Genomic DNA, 27,099 nt, shown 5'->3' on the forward strand with positions numbered 1-27,099 from the left:
GACACTACTGTGCGGTGTAATACGAGAAACGGACACTACTGTGCAGTGTAATACGAGAAACGGACACTACTGTGCGGTGTAATACGAGAAACGGACACTACTGTGCGGTGTAATACGAGAAACGGACACTACTGTGCGGTGTAATACGAGAAACGGACACTACTGTGCGGTGTAATACGAGAAACGCACACTACTGTGCGGTGTAATACGAGAAACAGATACTACTGTGCGGTGTAATACGAGAAACGGACACTACTGTGCGGTGTAATACGAGAAACAGATACTACTGTGCGGTGTAATACGAGAAACGGACACTACTGTGCGGTGTAATATGAGAAACGGACACTACTGTGCGGTGTAATACGAGAAACAGATACTACTGTGCGGTGTAATACGAGAAACGGACAGTACTGTGCGGTGTAATACGAGAAACGGACACTACTGTGCGGTGTAATACGAGAAACAGATACTACTGTGCGGTGTAATACGAGAAACGGACACTACTGTGCGGTGTAATACGAGAAACGGACACTACTGTGCGGTGTAATACGAGAAACGGACACTACTGTGCGGTGTAATACGAGAAACTGACACTACTGTGCTGTGTAATACGTAATACGAGAAACGGACACTACTGTGCGGTGTAATACGAGAAACAGATACTACTGTGCGGTGTAATACGTAATACGAGAAACAGATACTACTGTGCGGTGTAATACGAGAAACGGACACTACTGTGCGGTGTAATACGAGAAACGGACACTACTGTGCGGTGTAATACGAGAAACGGACACTACTGTGCGGTGTAATACGAGAAACTGACACTACTGTGCTGTGTAATACGTAATACGAGAAACGGACACTACTGTGCGGTGTAATACGAGAAACAGATACTACTGTGCTGTGTAATACGTAATACGAGAAACGGACACTACTGTGCGGTGTAATATGAGAAACGGACACTACTGTGCGGTGTAATACGAGAAACAGATACTACTGTGCGGTGTAATACGAGAAACGGACAGTACTGTGCGGTGTAATACGAGAAACGGACACTACTGTGCGGTGTAATACGAGAAACGGACACTACTGTGCGGTGTAATACGAGAAACGGACACTACTGTGCGGTGTAATACGAGAAACGGACACTACTGTGCGGTGTAATACGTTATACGAGAAACGGACACTACTGTGCTGTGTAATACGTAATACGAGAAACTGACACTACTGTGCGGTGTAATACGAGAAACGGACACTACTGTGCGGTGTAATACGAGAAACGGACACTACTGTGCGGTGTAATACGTTATACGAGAAACGGACACTACTGTGCTGTGTAATACGTAATACGAGAAACTGACACTACTGTGCGGTGTAATACGAGAAACGGACACTACTGTGCGGTGTAATACGAGAAACGGACACTACTGTGCAGTGTAATACGAGAAACGGACACTACTGTGCGGTGTAATACGAGAAACGGACACTACTGTGCGGTGTAATACGAGAAACGGACACTACTGTGCGGTGTAATACGAGAAACGGACACTACTGTGCGGTGTAATACGAGAAACGCACACTACTGTGCGGTGTAATACGAGAAACAGATACTACTGTGCGGTGTAATACGAGAAACGGACACTACTGTGCGGTGTAATACGAGAAACAGATACTACTGTGCGGTGTAATACGAGAAACGGACACTACTGTGCGGTGTAATATGAGAAACGGACACTACTGTGCGGTGTAATACGAGAAACAGATACTACTGTGCGGTGTAATACGAGAAACGGACAGTACTGTGCGGTGTAATACGAGAAACGGACACTACTGTGCGGTGTAATACGAGAAACAGATACTACTGTGCGGTGTAATACGAGAAACGGACACTACTGTGCGGTGTAATACGAGAAACGGACACTACTGTGCGGTGTAATACGAGAAACGGACACTACTGTGCGGTGTAATACGAGAAACTGACACTACTGTGCTGTGTAATACGTAATACGAGAAACGGACACTACTGTGCGGTGTAATACGAGAAACAGATACTACTGTGCGGTGTAATACGTAATACGAGAAACAGATACTACTGTGCGGTGTAATATGAGAAACGGACACTACTGTGCGGTGTAATACGAGAAACGGACACTACTGTGCGGTGTAATACGAGAAACGGACACTACTGTGCGGTGTAATACGAGAAACTGACACTACTGTGCTGTGTAATACGTAATACGAGAAACGGACACTACTGTGCGGTGTAATACGAGAAACAGATACTACTGTGCTGTGTAATACGTAATACGAGAAACGGACACTACTGTGCGGTGTAATATGAGAAACGGACACTACTGTGCGGTGTAATACGAGAAACAGATACTACTGTGCGGTGTAATACGAGAAACGGACAGTACTGTGCGTGTAATACGAGAAACGGACACTACTGTGCGGTGTAATACGAGAAACGGACACTACTGTGCGGTGTAATACGAGAAACGGACACTACTGTGCGGTGTAATACGAGAAACGGACACTACTGTGCGGTGTAATACGAGAAACAGATACTACTGTGCGGTGTAATAGGAGCAGCGGACACTACTGTGCGGTGTAATACGAGAAACGGACACTACTGTGCGGTGTAATAGGAGCAGCGGACACTACTGTGCGGTGTAATACGAGAAACGGACACTACTGTGCGGTGTAATGTGAGTAACAGATGCTACATCTACCGCGTTATTCTTTCATCCCCCTTTTCCTAATTGTAACATAATCATAATATAGCTGCATCACAATGGTATGTGCTGTACAGACAGATGTTCCTGTACTGTGATTATGCTTTATCATATCATCTTATATGTTGACAGGGCTGGAGAAGACATGGCTACTACTGCTACTCTATCAGTGAGTCATCTACAACATTTTCAGAAGCGAACAGCACGTGTAATAATAAGGCGGCCTTTCTGATGACTGTTGACGACAGGTACAGTAAAATAAAAATGAGAAATGAAAGCCCGGATTGTCCACCAGGCAATATTACTAGGCTGGTAATAATATGTGGATATAGAATAGAAGCGCTCAACACTCACTGACCCTGTGATCTAAAATTAAATAACAACCAAGGTGTCCTTGGGGATTTTTTGAATGTAAAAATATATTTATTATAATACAGTGAAAATTGTACAATAAACCAAATCTATATCTTATCATAGAACCCTTTATCCTCACTGCAGTTCTATTGCCAAGAGCTATTCTACATTCACATCAAATTGCAGATGTCAGCTAGATAACTAGCAGCAATATAGTGGTAACAATTGTTGCAATTAGATCTTCAGGCTATCTATTCAACAATGTTGAGTGTATATTCAGACACAATTGTTACGATGTAAAGAAAAGAATTAATGGATGTAGATTGCACTCACTCGCTCTGAATTCAAGAGCTATGTAATGTAACGTCTCAGAGTTCCAGGAGCCGATGACAGGTGTTGGTGAAATAATTGATTACCTCTCCGGTAGGCTGGCTGGTCCCGAGCGTCCTCGGGTAAAGCCAGAAAACTCAAATGAAGCTGCAGAATTTTGAAGCACTGGCCGTGCTAGCCGGGGTCCCACTGTTAAACCTGCTGTCCCTGGGCGTGCACCGCCCGTTGCAGTCTGTGGGGAAGAACAGGTGTGTGACTGCTGTTGGAGGGAACCCGCTGCAGAGAGAGTACCTTAGTGGAACGCCTCGATCTCCCTGGACTGGCACCGTCCGTAGGATATGTGGGGGAGAGAGACTGCTGGTAACCACTGGCACTGTGCGGAGAGGAAATTCGGCTGTGTCCTGTCCTGGCTATCGTGCTGATTAATCCCGTGGGAAATGTAGCAGAGCCGTCCGGAGAGTGTCAGAGACAATGATCGGTCAGTGAGGCAAACGGGGGAGGAGTCCTGACGCGTTTCGTCACGTGACCCGTGACTTTGAAAAAGTCACGGGTCACGTGACGAAACGCGTCAGGACTCCTCCCCCGTTTGCCTCACTGACCGATCATTGTCTCTGACACTCTCCGGACGGCTCTGCTACATTTCCCACGGGATTAATCAGCACGATAGCCAGGACAGGACACAGCCGAATTTCCTCTCCGCACAGTGCCAGTGGTTACCAGCAGTCTCTCTCCCCCACATATCCTACGGACGGTGCCAGTCCAGGGAGATCGAGGCGTTCCACTAAGGTACTCTCTCTGCAGCGGGTTCCCTCCAACAGCAGTCACACACCTGTTCTTCCCCACAGACTGCAACGGGCGGTGCACGCCCAGGGACAGCAGGTTTAACAGTGGGACCCCGGCTAGCACGGCCAGTGCTTCAAAATTCTGCAGCTTCATTTGAGTTTTCTGGCTTTACCCGAGGACGCTCGGGACCAGCCAGCCTACCGGAGAGGTAATCAATTATTTCACCAACACCTGTCATCGGCTCCTGGAACTCTGAGACGTTACATTACATAGCTCTTGAATTCAGAGCGAGTGAGTGCAATCTACATCCATTAATTCTTTTCTTTACATCGTAACAATTGTGTCTGAATATACACTCAACATTGTTGAATAGATAGCCTGAAGATCTAATTGCAACAATTGTTACCACTATATTGCTGCTAGTTATCTAGCTGACATCTGCAATTTGATGTGAATGTAGAATAGCTCTTGGCAATAGAACTGCAGTGAGGATAAAGGGTTCTATGATAAGATATAGATTTGGTTTATTGTACAATTTTCACTGTATTATAATAAATATATTTTTACATTCAAAAAATCCCCAAGGACACCTTGGTTGTTATTTAATTTTAGATCACAGGGTCAGTGAGTGTTGAGCGCTTCTATTCTATATCCACTTTTCTTTAGTTTATCAATCTAGGAGTAACTCACTACTCCTTATAGAAGCGCACACACCTCTGACACTTGGGATCTTATTTTCAAGTTATAAGCTATTTTGCTTAATTTATTAGAGGAATAGAGACACATCGGCGCAGCAAAATTTCTCTTCTTCTTTCCTTGGTAATAATATGTGGTTAGGAGGACACTCAGGATCAGGCTGCAGTACTGGGAGGCACTGCTGCCCATGTCAGACACCAGTGATCTGGTCTGACGATGAAGGGAAACACATTCAAGCAGATGTAGAACTACCATTGGTGCCACAGGTGCATTGCACCGGGGCCCCTGAGGACTAAGGGGTCCTCTGCTGCCCAGACTAGCAATGAGTTATCCCCTGCAACCCCTCCCCCCCCCCCCCCCCCTCTGACCATATATTGCCTCTGATTAGCTATACAGTATTTCTGATTCACTTCTGTCTGTGAATTAAAGGTAGCTCACAACCGATGTAGCTGGCACTGTCAGAGTCTGCTTGACAAAGTGCCAAACTGAGGAAAGCACAAGGGGTGGGGACCGCAGTCACAGTCAGAGCAGATGCCACTGTGTTCCTGCCCCCACCATTGTACATTCCCTCTGTTCCCCACACCGCGCAGGGCATTGTGCTTGTACCCCTGTCACCCACTGTCTCTCCCTGTCCCCCTCCCCATCACCCTCTGCCGGCCTCCTGCTTTCACTCTCTGCCCCCACTTGCCTTCCCTTGGCACCCTCTGCCTTTCTATGTCAACCTCTGCTTCCCCCTGCCTTACGCTGTCACCCTCTGACTTTCCCTGTCACCCACTGACGTGTGGCATATTGTGAACTTGGCTTGGGGTGGAGGAGGGGGGCCCAAATTATATTTTTGCCCTTGGGCCCACCACTCACATGTTCCGCAACTGCTCAAGGATGGAGTTAATTTGCATTAGCATTATCCTAATTAGGAATCTGTTAAACACTGCAACTGCAGTCACCTCTAGTTACATTACATACTATAGGCAGCCTTTACAGGACCTACCAGACCACCAGGCAGAAATTCTCCAACACTCACACAGCTAATAAAGATTAATATGGAGGGAATACTAGTAACTAATGTGGAGGTAGCCCTCAAATAACTAAGTTGGGAGTCATGCATACATAATAAGTAATGAGATATATTGTACATTAAATGAAGGCTGATATATTCTATATGTGGACACTGCTAATGTAATTAATGTGGGGGGCACATAAAAATGCAGCTGATATGTGGAAGTGATCACTTGTTTGCCCTGCATCGGAAGTTCCGCCATTGGCCATGTAGTATATTCATACCTCCCAACTGTCCCGATTTTAGCGGGTCTGTCCCGCTTTCCCTCCCGCGGCCGCAGTGTCCCGCGGTGGGGGGGGGGGGGGCAGTTGGGAGGCTCCCTATCACTCACAGTTCTGCTCAGTTCACAGCAGAGCAGCGGTGAATAGACGCAGTGTACATGCACACAGTGTCTATTCCAGTGAGAGAGAGGGACTGGGGGCATGGCCAGCAGCTCACAAAGCGCTGCCCGTGCCCCCACTGTGATGAAAATTAGAGGCGTGGCTCACGATCGCATCATTCATTCACGCGAAGCCATGCCCCCTTTTCAATAGGCCATGCCCTTTTCGGCGCCTTCGCCGTGCCAGGAGTCCCGCCCTGCAGCATCCAGATGTTGGGAGGTATGGTATATGTAGTGTATGCAGGAAATGAGTACAGTACATGCTTGTAGCAGCTGTCAGCAGTGTCTGCTCATTTCTCACTCCTTCCATACACTTATACAGGGAATTCTATATTCTATATTAACTAGAGATGAGCGGGTTCGGTTTCTCTGAATCCGAACCCGCACGAACTTCATGTTTTTTTTCACGGGTCCGAGCGACTCGGATCTTCCCGCCTTGCTCGGTTAACCCGAGCGCGCCCGAACGTCATCATGACGCTGTCGGATTCTCGCGAGACTCGGATTCTATATAAGGAGCCGCGCGTCGCCGCCATTTTCACACGTGCATTGAGATTGATAGGAAGAGGACGTGGCTGGCGTCCTCTCCATTTAGATTAGGAGAGAGAGAGAGAGATTGACCTGAGGCTGATACTGTAGAAGAGAGTGCAGAGTTTAGTGACTGACCACAGTGACCACCAGCAGTGCAGTTGTTTTATTTAATATATCCGTTCTCTGCCTGAAAAAAACGGTACACACAGTGACTCAGTCACATACCATATCTGTGTGCACTGCTCAGCCCAGTGTGCTGCATGCCTGCATCATCTATGTATATATTATATATCTGACTGTGCTCAGCTCACACAGCTTATAATTGTGGGGGAGACTGGGGAGCACTGCAGTGCCAGTTATAGGTTATAGCAGGAGCCAGGAGTACAAGACAGTCACATACCATATCTGTGTGCACTGCTCAGCCCAGTGTGCTGCATCATCTATGTATATATTATATATCTGACTGTGCTCAGCTCACACAGCTTATAATTGTGGGGGAGACTGGGGAGCACTGCAGTGCCAGTTATAGGTTATAGCAGGAGCCAGGAGTACATATTATATTAAAATTAAACAGTGCACACTTTTGCTGCAGGAGTGCCACTGCCAGTGTGACTGACCAGTGACCTGACCACACTGACCACCAGTATAGTTAGTAGTATACTATATTGTGATTGCCTGAAAAAGTTAAACACTCGTCGTGTGACTTCACTTGTGTGGTGTTTTTTTTTTTATTCTATAAAAAACTCATTCTGCTGACAGACAGTGTCCAGCAGGTCCGTCATTATATAATATATATACCTGTCCGGCTGCAGTAGTGATATATATATATATATTTTTTATATCATTATTTATCATCCAGTCGCAGCAGACACAGTACGGTAGTTCACGGCTGTAGCTACCTCTGTGTCGGCACTCGGCAGTCCATCCATAATTGTATACCACCTACCCGTGTTTTTTTTTTCTTTCTTCTTTATACATACATACTACTACATCTCTTTATCAACCAGTCTATATTAGCAGCAGACACAGTACAGTACGGTAGTTCACGGCTGTGGCTACCTCTGTGTCGGCACTCGGCAGTCCGTCCATAATTGTATACCACCTAACCGTGGTTTTTTTTTCTTTCTTCTTTATACATACATACTACGACATCTCTTTATCAACCAGTCTATATTAGCAGCAGACACAGTACAGTACGGTAGTTCACGGCTGTGGCTACCTCTGTGTCGGCACTCGGCAGTCCGTCCATAATTGTATACCACCTAACCGTGGTTTTTTTTTCTTTCTTCTTCATACATACATACTACGACATCTCTTTATCAACCAGTCTATATTAGCAGCAGACACAGTACAGTACGGTAGTTCACGGCTGTGGCTACCTCTGTGTCGGCACTCGGCAGTCCGTCCATAATTGTATACCACCTAACCGTGGTTTTTTTTTCTTTCTTCTTTATACATACATACTACGACATCTCTTTATCAACCAGTCTATATTAGCAGCAGACACAGTACAGTACGGTAGTTCACGGCTGTGGCTACCTCTGTGTCGGCACTCGGCAGTCCGTCCATAATTGTATACCACCTAACCGTGATTTTTTTTTCTTTCTTCTTCATACATACATACTACGACATCTCTTTATCAACCAGTCTATATTAGCAGCAGACACAGTACAGTACGGTAGTTCACGGCTGTGGCTACCTCTGTGTCGGCACTCGGCAGTCCGTCCATAATTGTATACCACCTACCCGTGGTTTTTTTTTCTTTCTTCTTTATACATACATACTACTACATCTCTTTATCAACCAGTCTATATTAGCAGCAGACACAGTACAGTACGGTAGTTCACGGCTGTGGCTACCTCTGTGTCGGCACTCGGCAGTCCGTCCATAATTGTATACCACCTACCCGTGGTTTTTTTTTCTTTCTTCTTCATACATACATACTACGACATCTCTTTATCAACCAGTCTATATTAGCAGCAGACACAGTACAGTACGGTAGTTCACGGCTGTGGCTATCTCTGTGTCGGCACTCGGCAGTCCGTCCATAATTGTATACCACCTAACCGTGGTTTTTTTTTCTTTCTTCTTCATACATACATACTACGACATCTCTTTATCAACCAGTCTATATTAGCAGCAGACACAGTACGGTAGTTCACGGCTGTAGCTACCTCTGTGTCGGCACTCGGCAGTCCGTCCATAATTGTATACTAGTATCCATCCATCTCCATTGTTTACCTGAGGTGCCTTTTAGTTGTGCCTATTAAAATATGGAGAACAAAAATGTTGAGGTTCCAAAATTAGTGAAAGATCAAGATCCACTTCCACCTCGTGCTGAAGCTGCTGCCACTAGTCATGGCCGAGACGATGAAATGCCAGCAACGTCGTCTGCCAAGGCCGATGCCCAATGTCATAGTACAGAGCATGTCAAATCCAAAACACCAAATATCAGTAAAAGAAGGACTCCAAAACCTAAAATAAAATTGTCGGAGGAGAAGCGTAAACTTGCCAATATGCCATTTACCACACGGAGTGGCAAGGAACGGCTGAGGCCCTGGCCTATGTTCATGGCTAGTGGTTCAGCTTCACATGAGGATGGAGGCACTCAGCCTCTCGCTAGAAAAATGAAAAGACTCAAGCTGGCAAAAGCAGTAGCACCGCAAAGAACTGTGCGTTCTTCGAAATCCCAAATCCACAAGGAGAGTCCAATTGTGTCGGTTGCGATGCCTGACCTTCCCAACACTGGACGTGAAGAGCATGCGCCTTCCACCATTTGCACGCCCCCTGCAAGTGCTGGAAGGAGCACCCGCAGTCCAGTTCCTGATAGTCAGATTGAAGATGTCAGTGTTGAAGTACACCAGGATGAGGAGGATATGGGTGTTGCTGGCGCTGGGGAGGAAATTGACCAGGAGGATTCTGATGGTGAGGTGGTTTGTTTAAGTCAGGCACCCGGGGAGACACCTGTTGTCCGTGGGAGGAATATGGCCGTTGACATGCCTGGTGAAAATACCAAAAAAATCAGCTCTTCGGTGTGGAACTATTTCAACAGAAATGCGGACAACAGGTGTCAAGCCGTGTGTTCCCTTTGTCAAGCTGTAATAAGTAGGGGTAAGGACGTTAACCACCTCGGAACATCCTCCCTTATACGTCACCTGCAGCGCATTCATAATAAGTCAGTGACAAGTTCAAAAACTTTGGGTGACAGCGGAAGCAGTCCACTGACCAGTAAATCCCTTCCTCTTGTAACCAAGCTCATGCAAACCACCCCACCAACTCCCTCAGTGTCAATTTCCTCCTTCCCCAGGAATGCCAATAGTCCTGCAGGCAATGTCACTGGCAATTCTGACGAGTCCTCTCCTGCCTGGGATTCCTCCGATGCATCCTTGCGTGTAACGCCTACTGCTGCTGGCGCTGCTGTTGTTGCTGCTGGGAGTCGATGGTCATCCCAGAGGGGAAGTCGTAAGACCACTTTTACTACTTCCACCAAGCAATTGACTGTCCAACAGTCCTTTGCGAGGAAGATGAAATATCACAGCAGTCATCCTACTGCAAAGCGGATAACTGAGGCCTTGGCATCCTGGGTGGTGAGAACCGTGGTTCCGGTATCCATCATTACTGCAGAGCCAACTAGAGACTTGTTGGAGGTACTGTGTCCCCGGTACCAAATACCATCTAGGTTCCATTTCTCTAGGCAGGCGATACCGAAAATTTACACAGACCTCAGAAAAAGAGTCACCAGTGTCCTAAAAAATGCAGCTGTACCCAATGTCCACTTAACCACGGACATGTGGACAAGTGGAGCAGGGCAGGGTCAGGACTATATGACTGTGACAGCCCACTGGGTAGATGTATGGACTCCCGCCGCAAGAACAGCAGCGGCGGCACCAGTAGCAGCATCTCGCAAACGCCAACTCTTTCCTAGGCAGGCTACGCTTTGTATCACCGGTTTCCAGAATACGCACACAGCTGAAAACCTCTTACGGCAACTGAGGAAGATCATCGCGGAATGGCTTACCCCAATTGGACTCTCCTGTGGATTTGTGGCATCGGACAACGCCAGCAATATTGTGTGTGCATTAAATATGGGCAAATTCCAGCACGTCCCATGTTTTGCACATACCTTGAATTTGGTGGTGCAGAATTATTTAAAAAACGACAGGGGCGTGCAAGAGATGCTGTCGGTGGCCAGAAAAATTGCGGGACACTTTCGGCGTACAGGCACCACGTACAGAAGACTGGAGCACCACCAAAAACTACTGAACCTGCCCTGCCATCATCTGAAGCAAGAAGTGGTAACGAGGTGGAATTCAACCCTCTATATGCTTCAGAGGTTGGAGGAGCAGCAAAAGGCCATTCAAGCCTATACAATTGAGCACGATATAGGAGGTGGAATGCACCTGTCTCAAGCGCAGTGGAGAATGATTTCAACGTTGTGCAATGTTCTGATGCCCTTTGAACTTGCCACACGTGAAGTCAGTTCAGACACTGCCAGCCTGAGTCAGGTCATTCCCCTCATCAGGCTTTTGCAGAAGAAGCTGGAGACATTGAAGGAGGAGCTAACACGGAGCGATTCCGCTAGGCATGTGGGACTTGTGGATGGAGCCCTTAATTCGCTTAACAAGGATTCACGGGTGGTCAATCTGTTGAAATCAGAGCACTACATTTTGGCCACCGTGCTCGATCCTAGATTTAAAGCCTACCTTGGATCTCTCTTTCTGGCAGACACAAGTCTGCTGGGGTTGAAAGACCTGCTGGTGAGAAAATTGTCAAGTCAAGCGGAACGGGACCTGTCAACATCTCCTCCTTCACATTCTCCCGCAACTGGGGGTGCGAGGAAAAGGCTCAGAATTCCGAGCCCACCCGCTGGCGGTGATGCAGGGCAGTCTGGAGCGACTGCTGATGCTGACATCTGGTCCGGACTGAAGGACCTGACAACGATTACGGACATGTCGTCTACTGTCACTGCATATGATTCTCTCACCATTGAAAGAATGGTGGAGGATTATATGAGTGACCGCATCCAAGTAGGCACGTCACACAGTCCATACTTATACTGGCAGGAAAAAGAGGCAATTTGGAGGCCATTGCACAAACTGGCTTTATTCTACCTAAGTTGCCCTCCCACAAGTGTGTACTCCGAAAGAGTGTTTAGTGCCGCCGCTCACCTTGTCAGCAATCGGCGTACGAGGTTACATCCAGAAAATGTGGAGAAGATGATGTTCATTAAAATGAATTATAATCAATTCCTCCGCGGAGACATTGACCAGCAGCAATTGCCTCCACAAAGTACACAGGGAGCTGAGATGGTGGATTCCAGTGGGGACGAATTGATAATCTGTGAGGAGGGGGATGTACACGGTGATATATCGGAGGGTGATGATGAGGTGGACATCTTGCCTCTGTAGAGCCAGTTTGTGCAAGGAGAGATTAATTGCTTCTTTTTTGGGGGGGGTCCAAACCAACCCGTCATATCAGTCACAGTCGTGTGGCAGACCCTGTCACTGAAATGATGGGTTGGTTAAAGTGTGCATGTCCTGTTTTGTTTATACAACATAAGGGTGGGTGGGAGGGCCCAAGGACAATTCCATCTTGCACCTCTTTTTTCTTTTATTTTTCTTTGCGTCATGTGCTGTTTGGGGAGGGTTTTTTGGAAGGGACATCCTGCGTGACACTGCAGTGCCACTCCTAAATGGGCCCGGTGTTTGTGTCGGCCACTAGGGTCGCTAATCTTACTCACACAGTCAGCTACCTCATTGCGCCTCTTTTTTTCTTTGCGTCATGTGCTGATTGGGGAGGGTTTTTTGGAAGGGACATCCTGCGTGACACTGCAGTGCCACTCCTAAATGGGCCCGGTGTTTGTGTCGGCCACTAGGGTCGCTAATCTTACTCACACAGTCAGCTACCTCATTGCGCCTCTTTTTTTCTTTGCGTCATGTGCTGATTGGGGAGGGTTTTTTGGAAGGGACATCCTGCGTGACACTGCAGTGCCACTCCTAAATGGGCCCGGTGTTTGTGTCGGCCACTAGGGTCGCTAATCTTACTCACACAGTCAGCTACCTCATTGCGCCTCTTTTTTTCTTTGCGTCATGTGCTGATTGGGGAGGGTTTTTTGGAAGGGACATCCTGCGTGACACTGCAGTGCCACTCCTAAATGGGCCCGGTGTTTGTGTCGGCCACTAGGGTCGCTAATCTTACTCACACAGTCAGCTACCTCATTGCGCCTCTTTTTTTCTTTGCGTCATGTGCTGATTGGGGAGGGTTTTTTGGAAGGGACATCCTGCGTGACACTGCAGTGCCACTCCTAAATGGGCCCGGTGTTTGTGTCGGCCACTAGGGTCGCTTATCTTACTCACACAGTCAGCTACCTCATTGCGCCTCTTTTTTTCTTTGCGTCATGTGCTGATTGGGGAGGGTTTTTTGGAAGGGACATCCTGCGTGACACTGCAGTGCCACTCCTAGATGGGCCAGGTGTTTGTGTCGGCCACTAGTGTCGCTTAGCTTAGTCATCCAGCGACCTTGGTGCAAATTTTAGGACTAAAAATAATATTGTGAGGTGTGAGGTATTCAGAATAGACTGAAAATGAGTGGAAATTATGGTTTTTGAGGTTAATAATAATATGGGATCAAAATGACCCCCAAATTCTATGATTTAAGCTGTTTTTTAGTGTTTTTTAAAAAAAACACCCGAATCCAAAACACACCCGAATCCGACAAAAAAAATTCGGTGAGGTTTTGCCAAAACACGGTCGAACCCAAAACATGGCCGCGGAACCGAACCCAAAACCAAAACACAAAACCCGAAAAATTTCAGGCGCTCATCTCTAATATTAACCTGGGGCAATCATTACGTGGCAACACTGGTAAAGTCAATGCAGGTAGAATCAAGTGGCAATGCTAGTATGATTACTATTATGATTATCTTAATATAATTAATATGGAGCAATGCTGATCTAAGTAAAATGTGACAAGGATAATATAATTAGTTTGAAAACAATGTGTATATAATTAGCATTAGACACAGCTGGTATACAGACGTAGCCACGCTCATCTATCACCTGTATGGCATGTGGTAGGAAAAACGAATTGCATTACGTATGCCTGTGCCTGGTCGCAGGGTGGCTTATTCGGTCGCAGGGTAAATAATTGAGTGTCCGGCGAGTGCAATACTGGTGTTTGTCCACCAGGTGTTGCTTTTGAACACTGCCATTGCACATGCATGAAGTCTCCAATGTAAAGTCAAATGGTGCTTGCAGTGCAAGAACTACTTTTTTTAGATGCTTTTTTATATCCATCAAAAACATACAGTAGAATGTTATATTATGGTGGATATATAGATTTTTTTTACATCTGCAAGTCTTACCACGATAACAGTTTTATTGTATTGCACACTGCAACTTGGTAAATACAATGGTCCTTGCAATTTTGGCAGTGATTGGTGACAGTTATGCACGATGGGCTCCAGGGACGTTCTATGAAGTGATCAATTAGTCTCAGGACAAAAAAACATCTACTTGTATGAAGAGCTCACTGTGCATCTTTTGATGCAAACAAGCAGGTACTATATATACTGTATATGGCTGGGGTGCCTGTGATCACTCACAGTAACTAGAAGTATAAGCACAGAAAAAGGTATTTTTGCATTGAGCTGACATTGTGATTTTGCCCAACTAAAAATGACTGAAGTACCGTACAGAGTTTTTAAAAAAATCACTACAATCAGTGACATCACTTTTTTTTTTTTTTAACTTTGTTGTGACTCTGTATAGTACTTTTTACATTATTTTCAGTTGGGCAAAAGACGCAGTCAACTCAATGCAAAAATATATTTCTCTAACGTCCTAGTGGATGCTGGGAACTCCGTAAGGACCATGGGGAATAGCGGGCTCCGAAGGAGGCTGGGCACTCTAGAAAGATCTTAGACTACCTGGTGTGCACTGGCTCCTCCCACTATGACCCTCCTCCAAGCCTCAGTTAGATTTCGTGCCCGGCCGAGGTTGGATGCACACTAGGGGCTCTCCTGAGCTCTTAGAAAGTTATAGTCTTAGAATTTGTTTTTTTCAGTGAGACCTGCTGGCAACAGGCTCACTGCAGCGAGGGACTAAGGGGAGAAGAAGCGAACTCGCCTGCTTGCAGCCGGATTGGGCTTCTTATGCTACTGGACACCATTAGCTCCAGAGGGATCGACCGCAGGCCCAGCCTTGATGTTCGGTCCCGGAGCCGCGCCGCCGTCCCCCTTACAGAGCCAGAAGCAGGAAGATGGTCCGGAAAATCGGCGGCATGAAGACATCCTGTCTTCACCAAGGTAGCGCACAGCACTGCAGCTGTGCGCCATTGCTCCTCATACACACTTCACACTCCGGTCACTGAGGGTGCAGGGCGCTGGGGGGGGGCGCCCTGAGGCAGCAATAAAAACACCTTGGCTGGCTAAAATACCTCAATATATAGCCCCTGGGGCTATATATGAGGTAAATACCCCTGCCAGAATCCCAAAAAAAGCGGGAGAATAGGCCGCGAAAAAGGGGCGGAGCCTATCTCCTCAGCACACTGGCGCCATTTTTCCCTCACAGCTCGGCTGGAAGGAAGCTCCCTGGCTCTTCCCTGCATTTCTACAGTACAGTAAGAGGGAAAAGAGAGGGGGGGGGCACTAAATTGGCACTGTATACAGTATAAGCAGCTATTAGGGACATAACTCAGTTAGTCCCTGTATATATATAGCACTCTGGTGTGTGCTGGCATACTCTTACTCTGTCCCCCCAAAGGGCTTTTGTGGGTCCTGTCCTCTATTTGAGCATTCCCTGTGTGTGTGGAGTGTGTCGGTACGGCTGTGTCGACATGTTTGAGGAGGATAATGATGTGGAGGGGGAGCAGATGCCTTTAGCAGAGATGTCACCCCCTGCGGGGCAGACACCTGAGTGGATGGTATTATGGCAAGAAATGAGTGCACGTATAGACTCCTTACATAAAAAATTTGACGACATGCCGACTGTGGGACAGCCGAGTCTTCAGCTTGTGCCTATCCAAGGGTCTCAAAAGTCATCAGGGGCTCTAAAACGCCCGTTATCTCAGGTGGCACAAGTAGATGTCGACACGGATACTGACGCCAGTGTCGACGACGATGAGTCAAATTTAATGCCCGTTAAGGCCATTCGCTGCATGATTGAGGCAATGAAAGAGGTGTTAAATATTTCTGATTTACATCCAGGTACCACAAAAAAGGGTATTATGTTTGGGGAGAAAAAACTACCTGTAGTTTTTCCCCCGTCAGATGAATTAAATGAAGTGTGTGAAGAAGCGTGGGCTTCCCCTGATAAGAAATTGGTGATTCCTAAGAAATTACTAATGGCGTTCCCTTTCCCGCCAGAGGATAGGTTACGTTGGGAAACACCCCCGAGGGTGGATAAAAGCGCTCACACGTTTGTCAAAAAAGGTGGCACTACCGTCCCAGGATACGGCCGCCCTTAAGGAACCTGCTGATAGAAGGCAGGAGGCGATCCTGAAGTCTGTATATACACACTCAGGCATTATACTCAGACCAGCAATTGCGTCAGCTTGGATGTGCAGTGCTGCCGCTGCATGGTCAGATAACCTGTCAGAAAATATTGACACACTAGACAGAGACACGATCCTGTTAACAATTGACCATATCAAAGACTCAGTCTTATACATGAGAGATGCACAGAGGGAAATCTGCCGGCTGGCATCTAAAGTAAGTGCACTATCTATCTCTGCTAGGAGATGCTTATGGACTCGCCAGTGGACTGGAGATGCAGATTCCAAAAGGCACATGGAAGTTTTGCCTTATAAAGGGGAGGAATTATTTGGGGATGGTCTCTCCGACCTAGTTTCCACAGCAACGTCTGGGAAGTCAGCATTTTTACCCCATGTCCCCTCACAGCCTAAGAAGGCGCCATTTTATCAGGTTCAGTCCTTTCGATCCCAGAAAAACAAGCGGGGAAAAGGAGGGTCTTTTCTGTCAAGAGGCAGAGGCAGGGGAAAAAGGCTGCAGCAAACAGCAGGTTCCCAGGAACAAAAGTCCTCCCCCGCTTCCTCTTCCAAGTCCGCCGCATGACGGTGGGGCTTCACAAGCGGAGCCAGGTACGGTGGGGGCCCGCCTCAGGAATTTCAGCGATCAGTGGGTTCGCTCACAGGTGGATCCCTGGATCCTTCAAATAGTATCTCAGGGATACAGGCTGGAATTCGAGGCGATTCCACCCCGCCGTTTCCTAAAATCCGCCTTGCCGATTGCTCCCTCAGACAGGGAGGCAGTGCTAGCGGCAATTCACAAGCTGTATTCCCAGCAGGTGATAATCAAGGTACCCCTACTTCAACAAGGCCGGGGTTACTATTCCACACTATTTGTGGTACCGAAACCGGACGGTTCGGTGAGACCCATTTTAAATTTGAAGTCCTTGAACACATACATAAAAAAATTCAAGTTCAAGATGGAATCGCTCAGGGCGGTTATTGCAAGCCTGGACGAGGGGGATTACATGGTATCCCTGGACATCAAGGATGCTTACCTGCATGTCCCCATTTACAATTCTCACCAGGAGTACCTCAGATTTGTGGTACAGGATTGCCATTACCAATTCCAGACGCTGCCGTTTGGACTCTCCACGGCACCGAGGGTATTTACCAAGGTTATGGCGGAAATGATGATACTCCTTCGAAAAAAGGGAGTTTTAATTATCCCATACTTGGACGATCTCCTAATAAAGGCACGATCCAAGGAACAGTTGTTAGTGGGAGTAGCACTATCTCAGGAAGTGCTGAGCCAGCACGGTTGGATTCTGAATATCCCAAAGTCACAGCTGGTCCCCACGACACGTCTAATGTTCCTGGGAATGATTCTGGACACGGCCCAGAAAAAAGTGTTTCTCCCGGAGGAGAAAGCCAGGGAGTTGTCTTCTCTAGTCAGAGACCTCCTAAAACCAAAACAGGTATCGGTGCATCACTGCACGCGGGTCCTGGGAAAGATGGTAGCTTCTTACGAAGCAATTCCATTCAGCAGGTTCCATGCCAGAATCTTTCAGTGGGACCTGTTGGACAAGTGGTCCGGATCGCATCTTCAGATGCATCGTTTAATAACCCTGTCTCCACGAACCAGGGTGTCTCTTCTGTGGTGGCTGCACAGTGCTCATCTTCTGGAGGGCCGCAGATTCGGCATACAGGACTGGGTCCTGGTGACCACGGATGCCAGCCTACGAGGCTGGGGGGCAGTCACAAAGGGAAGAAATTTCCAAGGACTATGGTCAAGTCAGGAGACTGCCCTCCTATAAATATTCTGGAACTAAGGGCCATTTACAATGCCCTAAGTCAAGCAAAATCCCTGCTCCTACACCAGCCGGTGCTGATCCAGTCAGACAACATCACGGCAGTCGCCCATGTGAATCGACAGGGCGGCACAAGAAGCAGGACGGCGATGGCAGAAGCCACAAAAATTCTCCGATGGGCGGAGAATCATGTACTAGCACTGTCAGCAGTGTTCATCCCGGGAGTGGACAACTGGGAAGCAGACTTTCTCAGCAGGCACGACCTCCACCCGGGAGAGTGGGGACTTCATCCAGAAGTCTTCCAAATGATTGTAAATCAATGGGGTCGTCCACAGGTGGACATGATGGCGTCCCGCATAAACAAAAAACTAGAGAAGTATTGCGCCAGGTCAAGAGACCCTCAGGCGATAGCGGTGGACGCCCTAGTGACACCGTGGGTGTACCGGTCAGTGTATGTGTTCCCTCCTCTACCTCTCATACCAAAGGTACTGAGAATAATAAGAAAGCGAGGAGTAAACACAATTCTCGTGGTTCCGGATTGGCCAAGAAGAGCGTGGTACCCGGAACTTCAAGAGATGATCTCAGAGGACCCTTGGTCCCTGCCGCTCAGACAGGACCTGCTACAGCAGGGCCCCTGTCTGTTCCAAGACTTACCGCGGCTGCGTTTGACGGCATGGCGGTTGAACGCCGGATCCTGAAGGAAAAGGGCATTCCGGAGGAAGTCATTCCTACGCTTATTAAAGCCAGGAAAGATGTTACGGCAAAACATTATCACCGCATATGGCGGAAATATGTTGCATGGTGCGAGGCCAAAAAGGCCCCAACAGAGGAATTTCAACTGGGTCGATTTCTGCATTTCCTGCAAGCAGGAGTGAATATGGGCCTAAAACTAGGCTCCATTAAAGTACAGATCTCGGCTCTGTCGATTTTCTTTCAAAAGGAACTAGCTTCAGTACCTGAAGTTCAGACATTTGTGAAAGGAGTGCTGCATATTCAGCCCCCATTTGTGCCTCCTGTGGCACCTTGGGATCTCAACGTGATGTTGAATTTCTTGAAATCACTTTGGTTTGAGCCACTAAAAACCGTGGATCTGAAATATCTCACGTGGAAAGTGGTCATGTTATTGGCCCTGGCATCAGCCAGGCGAGTGTCAGAATTGGCGGCTTTATCATGTAAAAGCCCTTATCTGATTTTTCATATGGATAGGGCAGAATTGAGGGCTCGTCCCCAGTTTCTCCCTAAGGTGGTGTCAGCGTTTCACCTGAACCAGCCTATTGTGGTGCCTGCGGCTACTAAGGATTTGGAGGACTCCAAGTTGCTAGACGTTGTCAGGGCCCTGAAAATATATGTTTCCAGGACGGCTGGAGTCAGAAAATCTGACTCGCTGTTTATCCTATATGCACCCAACAAGCTCGGTGCTCCTGCTTCTAAGCAGACTATTGCTCGTTGGATTTGTAGTACAATTCAGCTTGCACATACTGTGGCAGGCCTGCCACAGCCTAAATCTGTCAATGCCCATTCCACAAGGAAGGGGGCTCATCTTGGGCGGCTGCCCGAGGGGTCTCGGCTTTACAACTTTGCCGAGCAGCTACTTGGTCAGGGGCAAACACGTTTGCAAAATTCTATAAATTTGATACCCTGGCTGAGGAGGACCTGGAGTTCTCTCATTCGGTGCTGCAGAGTCATCCGCACTCTCCCGCCCGTTTGGGAGCTTTGGTATAATCCCCATGGTCCTTACTGAGTTCCCAGCATCCACTAGGACGTTAGAGAAAATAAGAATTTACTCACCGGTAATTCTGTTTCTCGTAGTCCGTAGTGGATGCTGGGCGCCCATCCCAAGTGCGGTCTATCTGCAATACTTGTACATAGTTATTGTTAACTAAATCGGGTTATTGTTGAGCCATCTGTTGAGAGGCTCTATCGTTTCATACTGTTAACTGTGTTTCATATCACGAGTTGTTCGGTGTGATTGGTGTGGCTGGTATGAGTCTTACCCGGGATTCAAAATCCTTCCTTATTGTGTACGCTCGTCCGGGCACAGTACCTAACTGAGGCTTGGAGGAGGGTCATAGTGGGAGGAGCCAGTGCACACCAGGTAGTCTAAGATCTTTCTAGAGTGCCCAGCCTCCTTCGGAGCCCGCTATTCCCCATGGTCCTTACGGAGTTCCCAGCATCCACTACGGACTACGAGAAACAGAATTACCGGTGAGTAAATTCTTATTTTTTCTGTGCTGACACTTGTACTGAAGTTCAGTGATAATTTCAAAGAGCGTCCCTGAAGCCCCTCAACCCCATTGTGTACTGCTTAATTGACTAACAAAACATGGCCTTTTCTACAAAATATTAGTGAATGGTTCATGCTGGGTTTGGTTGGGGGAAGGGACCCAGAGGGATTAACATAAACCAGCAATTTAATCCAACCCTCACCACCACCATGCTATCAAACTGCAACAATGTTAATAAAGTACAAAATAGAAATTTAAAAAGTTATATTATTAGCCTACAACTTTCACAGTTTGCTATTAGCCAAATATATCCTTGCTTGTTTGCGTCAAAAGACGCACCATCAGGTCTTAATGAAAGCAGACTTTTTTCTGTCCTGAGATTACTGTAAGTGATGATTTCATAGAGCGCTCCTGGAGTCCGCCATTCCATTGTAAGGCATACTATCACTGTGTCACTGCCGCCCATCACTGATGAAATTGCATGGTCCAGTGCAGGTCACAGTGTATAATAAAAATAAAATGAGATTTTATATATATATATATATATGTATATGTATATATATATATATATATATATATATATATATATATATATATCCAGTATAGTATTGATAAGATCAGAATTGTAATTTGTTTTAAAAAGTGTAAACATCTGTCATTTCAGGGAATTAAACCCAACTTTAGGGGTATGCTAAGCAATGACGATACCATTCGGCCAAGACAGCCACGCAGTCTAGCCGTGCACACATGGTGATTTCCAGTACCTACCAGTGATTTCATAGCATGCCGTGCAGTATTACTGTATTAAAAAGAGAAGTTTATTTACACAGTACGTGACTGACCCGCTTGTCAGGGCTTGTACAGTATTCTGTAGTGCCATATCCATCAGCTGCTATTGTATTCAGCACTGTAGTCTCCGTTAGTGGGGCAATTGCCACCCAGTGATGAAGCTGTGTATTGCATGCTGTGGATCCTCTTGCCCCTTAGTCCGCCTTACAGTGCGTTACCGTGAAAACCTATACTATATTTATGCCGAGACTAAGACGCATGTATGACAAACCTACAGCAAGTATGTGCGTGGCTACATCTGTACTTCTATGGGTGCAACGTTGAAATATGTAGAGGTAGGGTTTTATTTACAAAAGTGCACCTTTTTGTAAGCCACTGCATCCCAGCAGGCTGGAAGTGAAAATGTAAAATGCCACTTGCACTTAGTGTAAAGCAAGCTGTGATATACACTGACTGTGAGTGCTGCTTTACATTTTTGCCTCCAACCCCCCAGAAAGCAGCAGCTTGCCTCATAAATAAATATGAACGATGCAGGTGGATGGAACCCTATTGTAGCGCTCAAGAAAAAAATCCAAAAATTCTCTAGATATTACCAATATGGTACATTGTTCATCAATCTTGAAGAGGTGGGTCCTTGTCAACTTTGTCCTCAACGATGTCCATAAAAAAATAGACAAAAAAAGAGGGGGAGGGGCTACCATATGTTCCTCTGTTGTGAATATCACAGTCTATCAAACTAGGAGCCGGAAATCTCTCCAAAAGTCTATCAGGACCTGGATATTACATCCTTATAGGTTCACCCCGGTGACAATATCAAGTTCCTTGCTCACATGTATGCTTACATTCATACGCATATGACCATTCCTATAAATGTATCTTTTTCAGCGTTTTAGACCCAAACCAGGCGTATAATGGTAATCACACACTCAGCAATTTACTCAGTGCCAAACAGATGCTCACATGAATGCTCACCTGTTAGTGTGCTGTACATGCACGTAGCGTTTTTTTTTTATCTTCATGTGATCCGTTCACAACTCTTTCCGATATTTGTTGTTACTCGGTAGTAAACAAAAAAACTGAGGATTTGGTGAAGCTTTTTTGACATATAATTTATTTCATAAAATACAAAAATGTTTATAAAAATAATTGAATTTCGGTACATCCAAAAACAGCCATACCTATGATGCTGGTGACATTAGCAAACCCTAAGGGAGCAACAAAAATTCCTGGGATATCTCACCATAAGGTCCAAAAACAAAGGTATGCAGTGTTTCACCTGGCTCTCTAATGCAACACCAACGCGTTTCAACTTTTTAGTGTAGTTTTCCTCAAGGTGCATACTATGGAGCCAACTAACAATGTATTAATATCCATGGACCCTAATAATCATCCCATTCCTGGGCGGGACAGTAATATTGAAAGAACTATCCAAAAATATAGGAAAGAGACTCATAACTGAAAGACAAGATTCCCTTTGCTTCAATATGGAACACATAAAGGCTGAAGTAATGTCCTTTAAAGAATAGAAAGGCGCTTTATAGCTAAATAACCTGAAATGTACCTAGTTCAGGAAAGCCTTTTTCGGTCCACTAGCCTGTTTCTTGGAGCATTCTAGAGCGGTGAGCCGGAGCAGGGTGCGGGCTGCAGTAAAGGGTGAGTATGGCTGGTACCGCCCCCAGGGTATCCCGCCCTGTGCGACAGCATCAGCTACACCGCCCTTCTTACAGCCCTGGCTAGCGTTATCAAAATTCTCACACACAAAAAAATATCATCATGTAAAAGTGTCGTAAGATTACATTGGGCACGGTGAATGATGGATTCATAACATTTTTGCTCACTTTTAAAAAAGAACATGCAAATTTGAGACTTGCAGTTTCTCTTGCTAAAATTGAGCACTACAGTTCAATGTATAATGGTGAAAGATGACACAAAGTGCGCAACAAATTGGGAATAAAGCAGCCCGTAAATAACACCGAATGGGAGGAAACACTAACTATCAACACATAGCAATAGTAACATAAATGGTAAATGGATTGGTGCTAAATACCCAAAGGCATATTCATGAATACTCATATAATTAATTACCCAAATAACCAGGACAAGTTAATGAAAGGTACAGAAATATATTAAATAAAACTAGATTTAATCAGCATAATTCAAACATACTTTCACATAATGATATATGTGCAATAACGGTTTTAGGGGTGAATCTTCAGCCTCTCACCATATATAGGTGCCACGGTGGGCTTATGCCAGCAAAGCAAAATGGTCCCAGGCAATGTAGCTGGGCACCACTGCAGTGACTGTAGAAATTCAGCAGGCTGTAGATCAAGAAGTACACCAGGTATCTGCAGCATACAGTCTGCAATGCATTTTGGGTTACGGTTAACCCTTCTTCAGGGTGGATCTCCATCCTAGAAGAGGACCAAGAATACTACTAGTAGTATTTAAAAAAACAAAAAAAACAATTGACTTTTAAACATTCCTTTGCAAGAGGAAGCAAGTTTGACAGCTGTCACCCATTCACACAGCGGATCAGTGACACCATGACGGGTATTCTAGTATTAATCTGTGTCCAATATCCACCATTAATCCAGCAGGTTTTAGACCATGGGTCTTCAACCTGTGGCCCTCCAGCTGTTGTGGAACTACACATCCCAGCATGCCCTGCCTCAGTTTTAGCATGCCTTAATAGCAAAACTGTGGCAGGGCATGCTGGGATGTGTAGTTCCATAGCAACTGAAGGGCCGCAGGTTGAAGACTTATGTTTTAGATAGTTAATTAAAGTCCTGTTTCCCCACTACCAAATTTCATCTCGGATCCATTGTACCTAAAAAGCTACTGTAATTATTGGCCTACAAAATGCCATTTTAGCCACATTCCACTTAACCACAGATACTGTATGTGGACGAGTGGAACTGGACAAACTAAAGATTACATGGCTGTGACGGCCCACGGGTTGAGTGAATCGCCTTCAGCTGCAGGAACAGCAGTAGCATCTAACAAATACCACCAGCTCATTCAGAAACAAGTCACCTTCTATATCAAGAGGATATCGCTGACAAGTAACAACCTCTTAGAAAAACTAAGGAATGTCATAGAAAAATTGCTTACCCCTCTCTCCTCAGGATTTGCAATTTCTGATAACACCACAAATATTGTGAGAGCATTACAGCTGGGTGAATTCAAACACGTCCCATGTTTTTCTCACACAATCAACTTGGTGATTCAGAGTTTTGTTTTAAAAATGACAGGGGCATGCAAGAGATGCTGTCCGGGCCCGAAAAATGTATGGACATTTTCAGCATTCAGCAGCTGCATGCAGAATATTGTACCACCTGCAAGAACAGTTCAGTTTGCCCTGTCACCAACTGAAGCAAGAGATAGTAACAAGGTGGAATTCCACCCTTTATATGCTTCAGTAAATGGAGGAACAGCAAAAACCATCCAACTACACAACAAGCCATGATATTGGGAGAGAACGGGGAATGTACATTGGCCCTCATTCCGAGTCGTTCGCTCGGTATTTTTCATCGCATCGCAGTGAAATTCCGCTTAGTGCGCATGCGCAATATTCGCACTGCGACTGCGCCAAGTATCTTTGCTATGCAGAAAGTATTTTTACTCACGGCTTTTTCATCGCTCCGGCGATCGTAATGTGATTGACAGGAAATGGGTGTTACTGGGCGGAAACACGGCGTTTTATGGGCGTGTGGATGAAAACGCTACCGTTTCCGGAAAAAACGCAGGAGTGGCCGGAGAAACGGGGGAGTGGTTGGGCGAACGCTGGGTGTGTTTGTGACGTCAAACCAGGAACGACAAGCACTGAACTGATCGCACAGGCAGAGTAAGTGTGGAGCTACTCTAAAACTGCTAAGTAGTTTGTGATCGCAATATTGCGAATACATCGGTCGCAATTTTAAGATGCTAAGATACACTCCCAGTAGGCGGCGGCTTAGCGTGTGTAACTCTGCTAAATTCGCCTTGCGACCGATCAACTCGGAATGAGGGCCATTAGTCCAGCGCAGTGGAGAATACTTTGTCTTGTGCAAGGTGCTGAAACCATAAGACAAAGTAGTCAGCTATGAAGGGAGCTCAGAAACTACCAAATTGAATCAGGTGATTCCCCTAAATAGACTTTTGGAAAAGCAGCTCATAGAAACATAGAATTTGTCGGCAGATAAGAACCACTGGGCCCATCTAGTCTGCCCCTTATTTTTTTTTTTTTTTTATATTATTTTTTAACACTAACCTTATTTGATCCTTATTTCTTTGTAAGGATATCCTTATGTCTATCCCATGCATGTTTAAATTGCTCTACTGTCTTAGCCTCTACCACCTCTGATGGGAGGCTATTCCACTTGTCCACTACCCTTTCTGTGAAATAATTTTTCCGCAAATTTCCCCTGAACCTCCCCCCCTCCAGTCTCAGTGCATGTCCTCGTGTCCTATTGCTTCTCTTCATTTGGAGAATGTTTCCCTCCTGGACTTTGTTAAAACCCTTGATATATTTGAAAGTTTCTATCATGTCCCCCCTTTCCCTTCTCTGCTCCAAACTATACATATTGAGATTTCTTAGTCTTTCTGGGTATGTTTTGTGATGTAGGCCATGCACCATTTTAGTTGCCCTCCTTTGTACAGTTTCTAATGTATTAATATCCTTTTGAAGATATGGCCTCCAGAACTGAATACAGTATTCTAGATGAGGCCGTACCAATGACCTATACAGTGGCATTATTACTTCTTTCTGCTGCTGATTCCCCTCCCAATGCAGCCAAGCATCTGACTAGCCTTCCTCATTGCCTTGTTACATTGCTTACCTGCTTTTAAGTCATCTGAAATAGTGACTCCTAGATCCCTTTCCTCCTCAGTAGTTTCCAGTATAGTGCCATTAATACTGTATTTAGCTTTAGGATTTTTGAGACCCAAGTGTATGATTTTGCATTTTTTGGCATTAAACTGTAATTGCCAGACTCTTGACCATTCCTCTAGTCTACCTAGATCCTCAATCATTTGTTTTACCCCACCTGGTGTGTCTACCCTGTTGCTCGATAAATTGAAGGAGATGAAATGAAGCGATTCCGCTAAGTATGTCGGACTTATAGATCAAGTTCTTCATTCGCTTCACCAGAATCCAAGGGTTGTCAATATCCTGAAATTGAATGACTACATTTTGGTGACCATGCTTGATGCCTGGTTTAAGTCATAATTTTGTGTCTTTCTTTTTTTCTGACTGACCCAGATCTTTAGAGATCCAAAGAGCTTTTGGTGAGTAATATGTCAGCTCAAGTGGCACATGACACAACGACGACTCCTTCAGTTTCTCCAGCAACTGGTGCCAGGAAAAAACCTGAGCTTTCCCAAAATACCACTGGTGATTCAGATGAGTCAACACAACATTTTCGCTTTTTTTGTGTTTGTACTGGAAGTGGGAGTGACTTCCCTCTAACCTTGGCTGCAGCTTAGCACAGCATCTCATCTCTAGCGCCCGAATATTTTGGATAAATTCCCTTTTTGCATCTGGTCAGGTCTAAAAGAATTGCCCTAAATTAGTGACACCTCTACCATAACTCCATCTGATATGGTCACCATCCATAGAATGGTAGGGGATTATTTTAATAACTGTATACAAATAGGCATGTCAGACAGCACCTTTGACTACTGGAAGAAAAAAAAGGCAATTGGAGGCAATTGTACAAACTTGCTTTGCATTACTTAAACTGCCCACCCACCAGTGTGTACTCAGACAGAGCTTTCAGTACAGCCAGGAACCTTATCAGTGATCGGTGTAGGGGCTTCTTCCTCAAAATGTAGAAAAGATGATGTTCATCAAAATAAACAACATAATCCACAAGGGAGACCTTTACAAGCAATGACATCAAAATACAGAAACTTCTATGGTGATTTACTGTGGGGATAAATTAATATTGTGCTCACATGATGTAAA

General features: G+C 45.8%; 1 protein-coding gene across 1 annotated transcript in view; it reads left to right on the forward strand.

The window, feature by feature from the left end:
• Nucleotides 1–27,099, forward strand: part of LOC134927295 (macrophage mannose receptor 1-like) — a 425,485-nt gene that overhangs the window by 131,238 nt on the left and 267,148 nt on the right. Inside the window, exon 10 of the mRNA XM_063921541.1 lies at nucleotides 2,868–2,983. Coding sequence (XP_063777611.1) covers nucleotides 2,868–2,983 — 116 coding nt within the window. The remainder of the gene's footprint in view (nucleotides 1–2,867; nucleotides 2,984–27,099) is intronic.

This window comes from Pseudophryne corroboree, chromosome 5 (assembly GCF_028390025.1).
Source record: "Pseudophryne corroboree isolate aPseCor3 chromosome 5, aPseCor3.hap2, whole genome shotgun sequence".
Lineage (NCBI taxonomy): Eukaryota > Metazoa > Chordata > Amphibia > Anura > Myobatrachidae > Pseudophryne > Pseudophryne corroboree.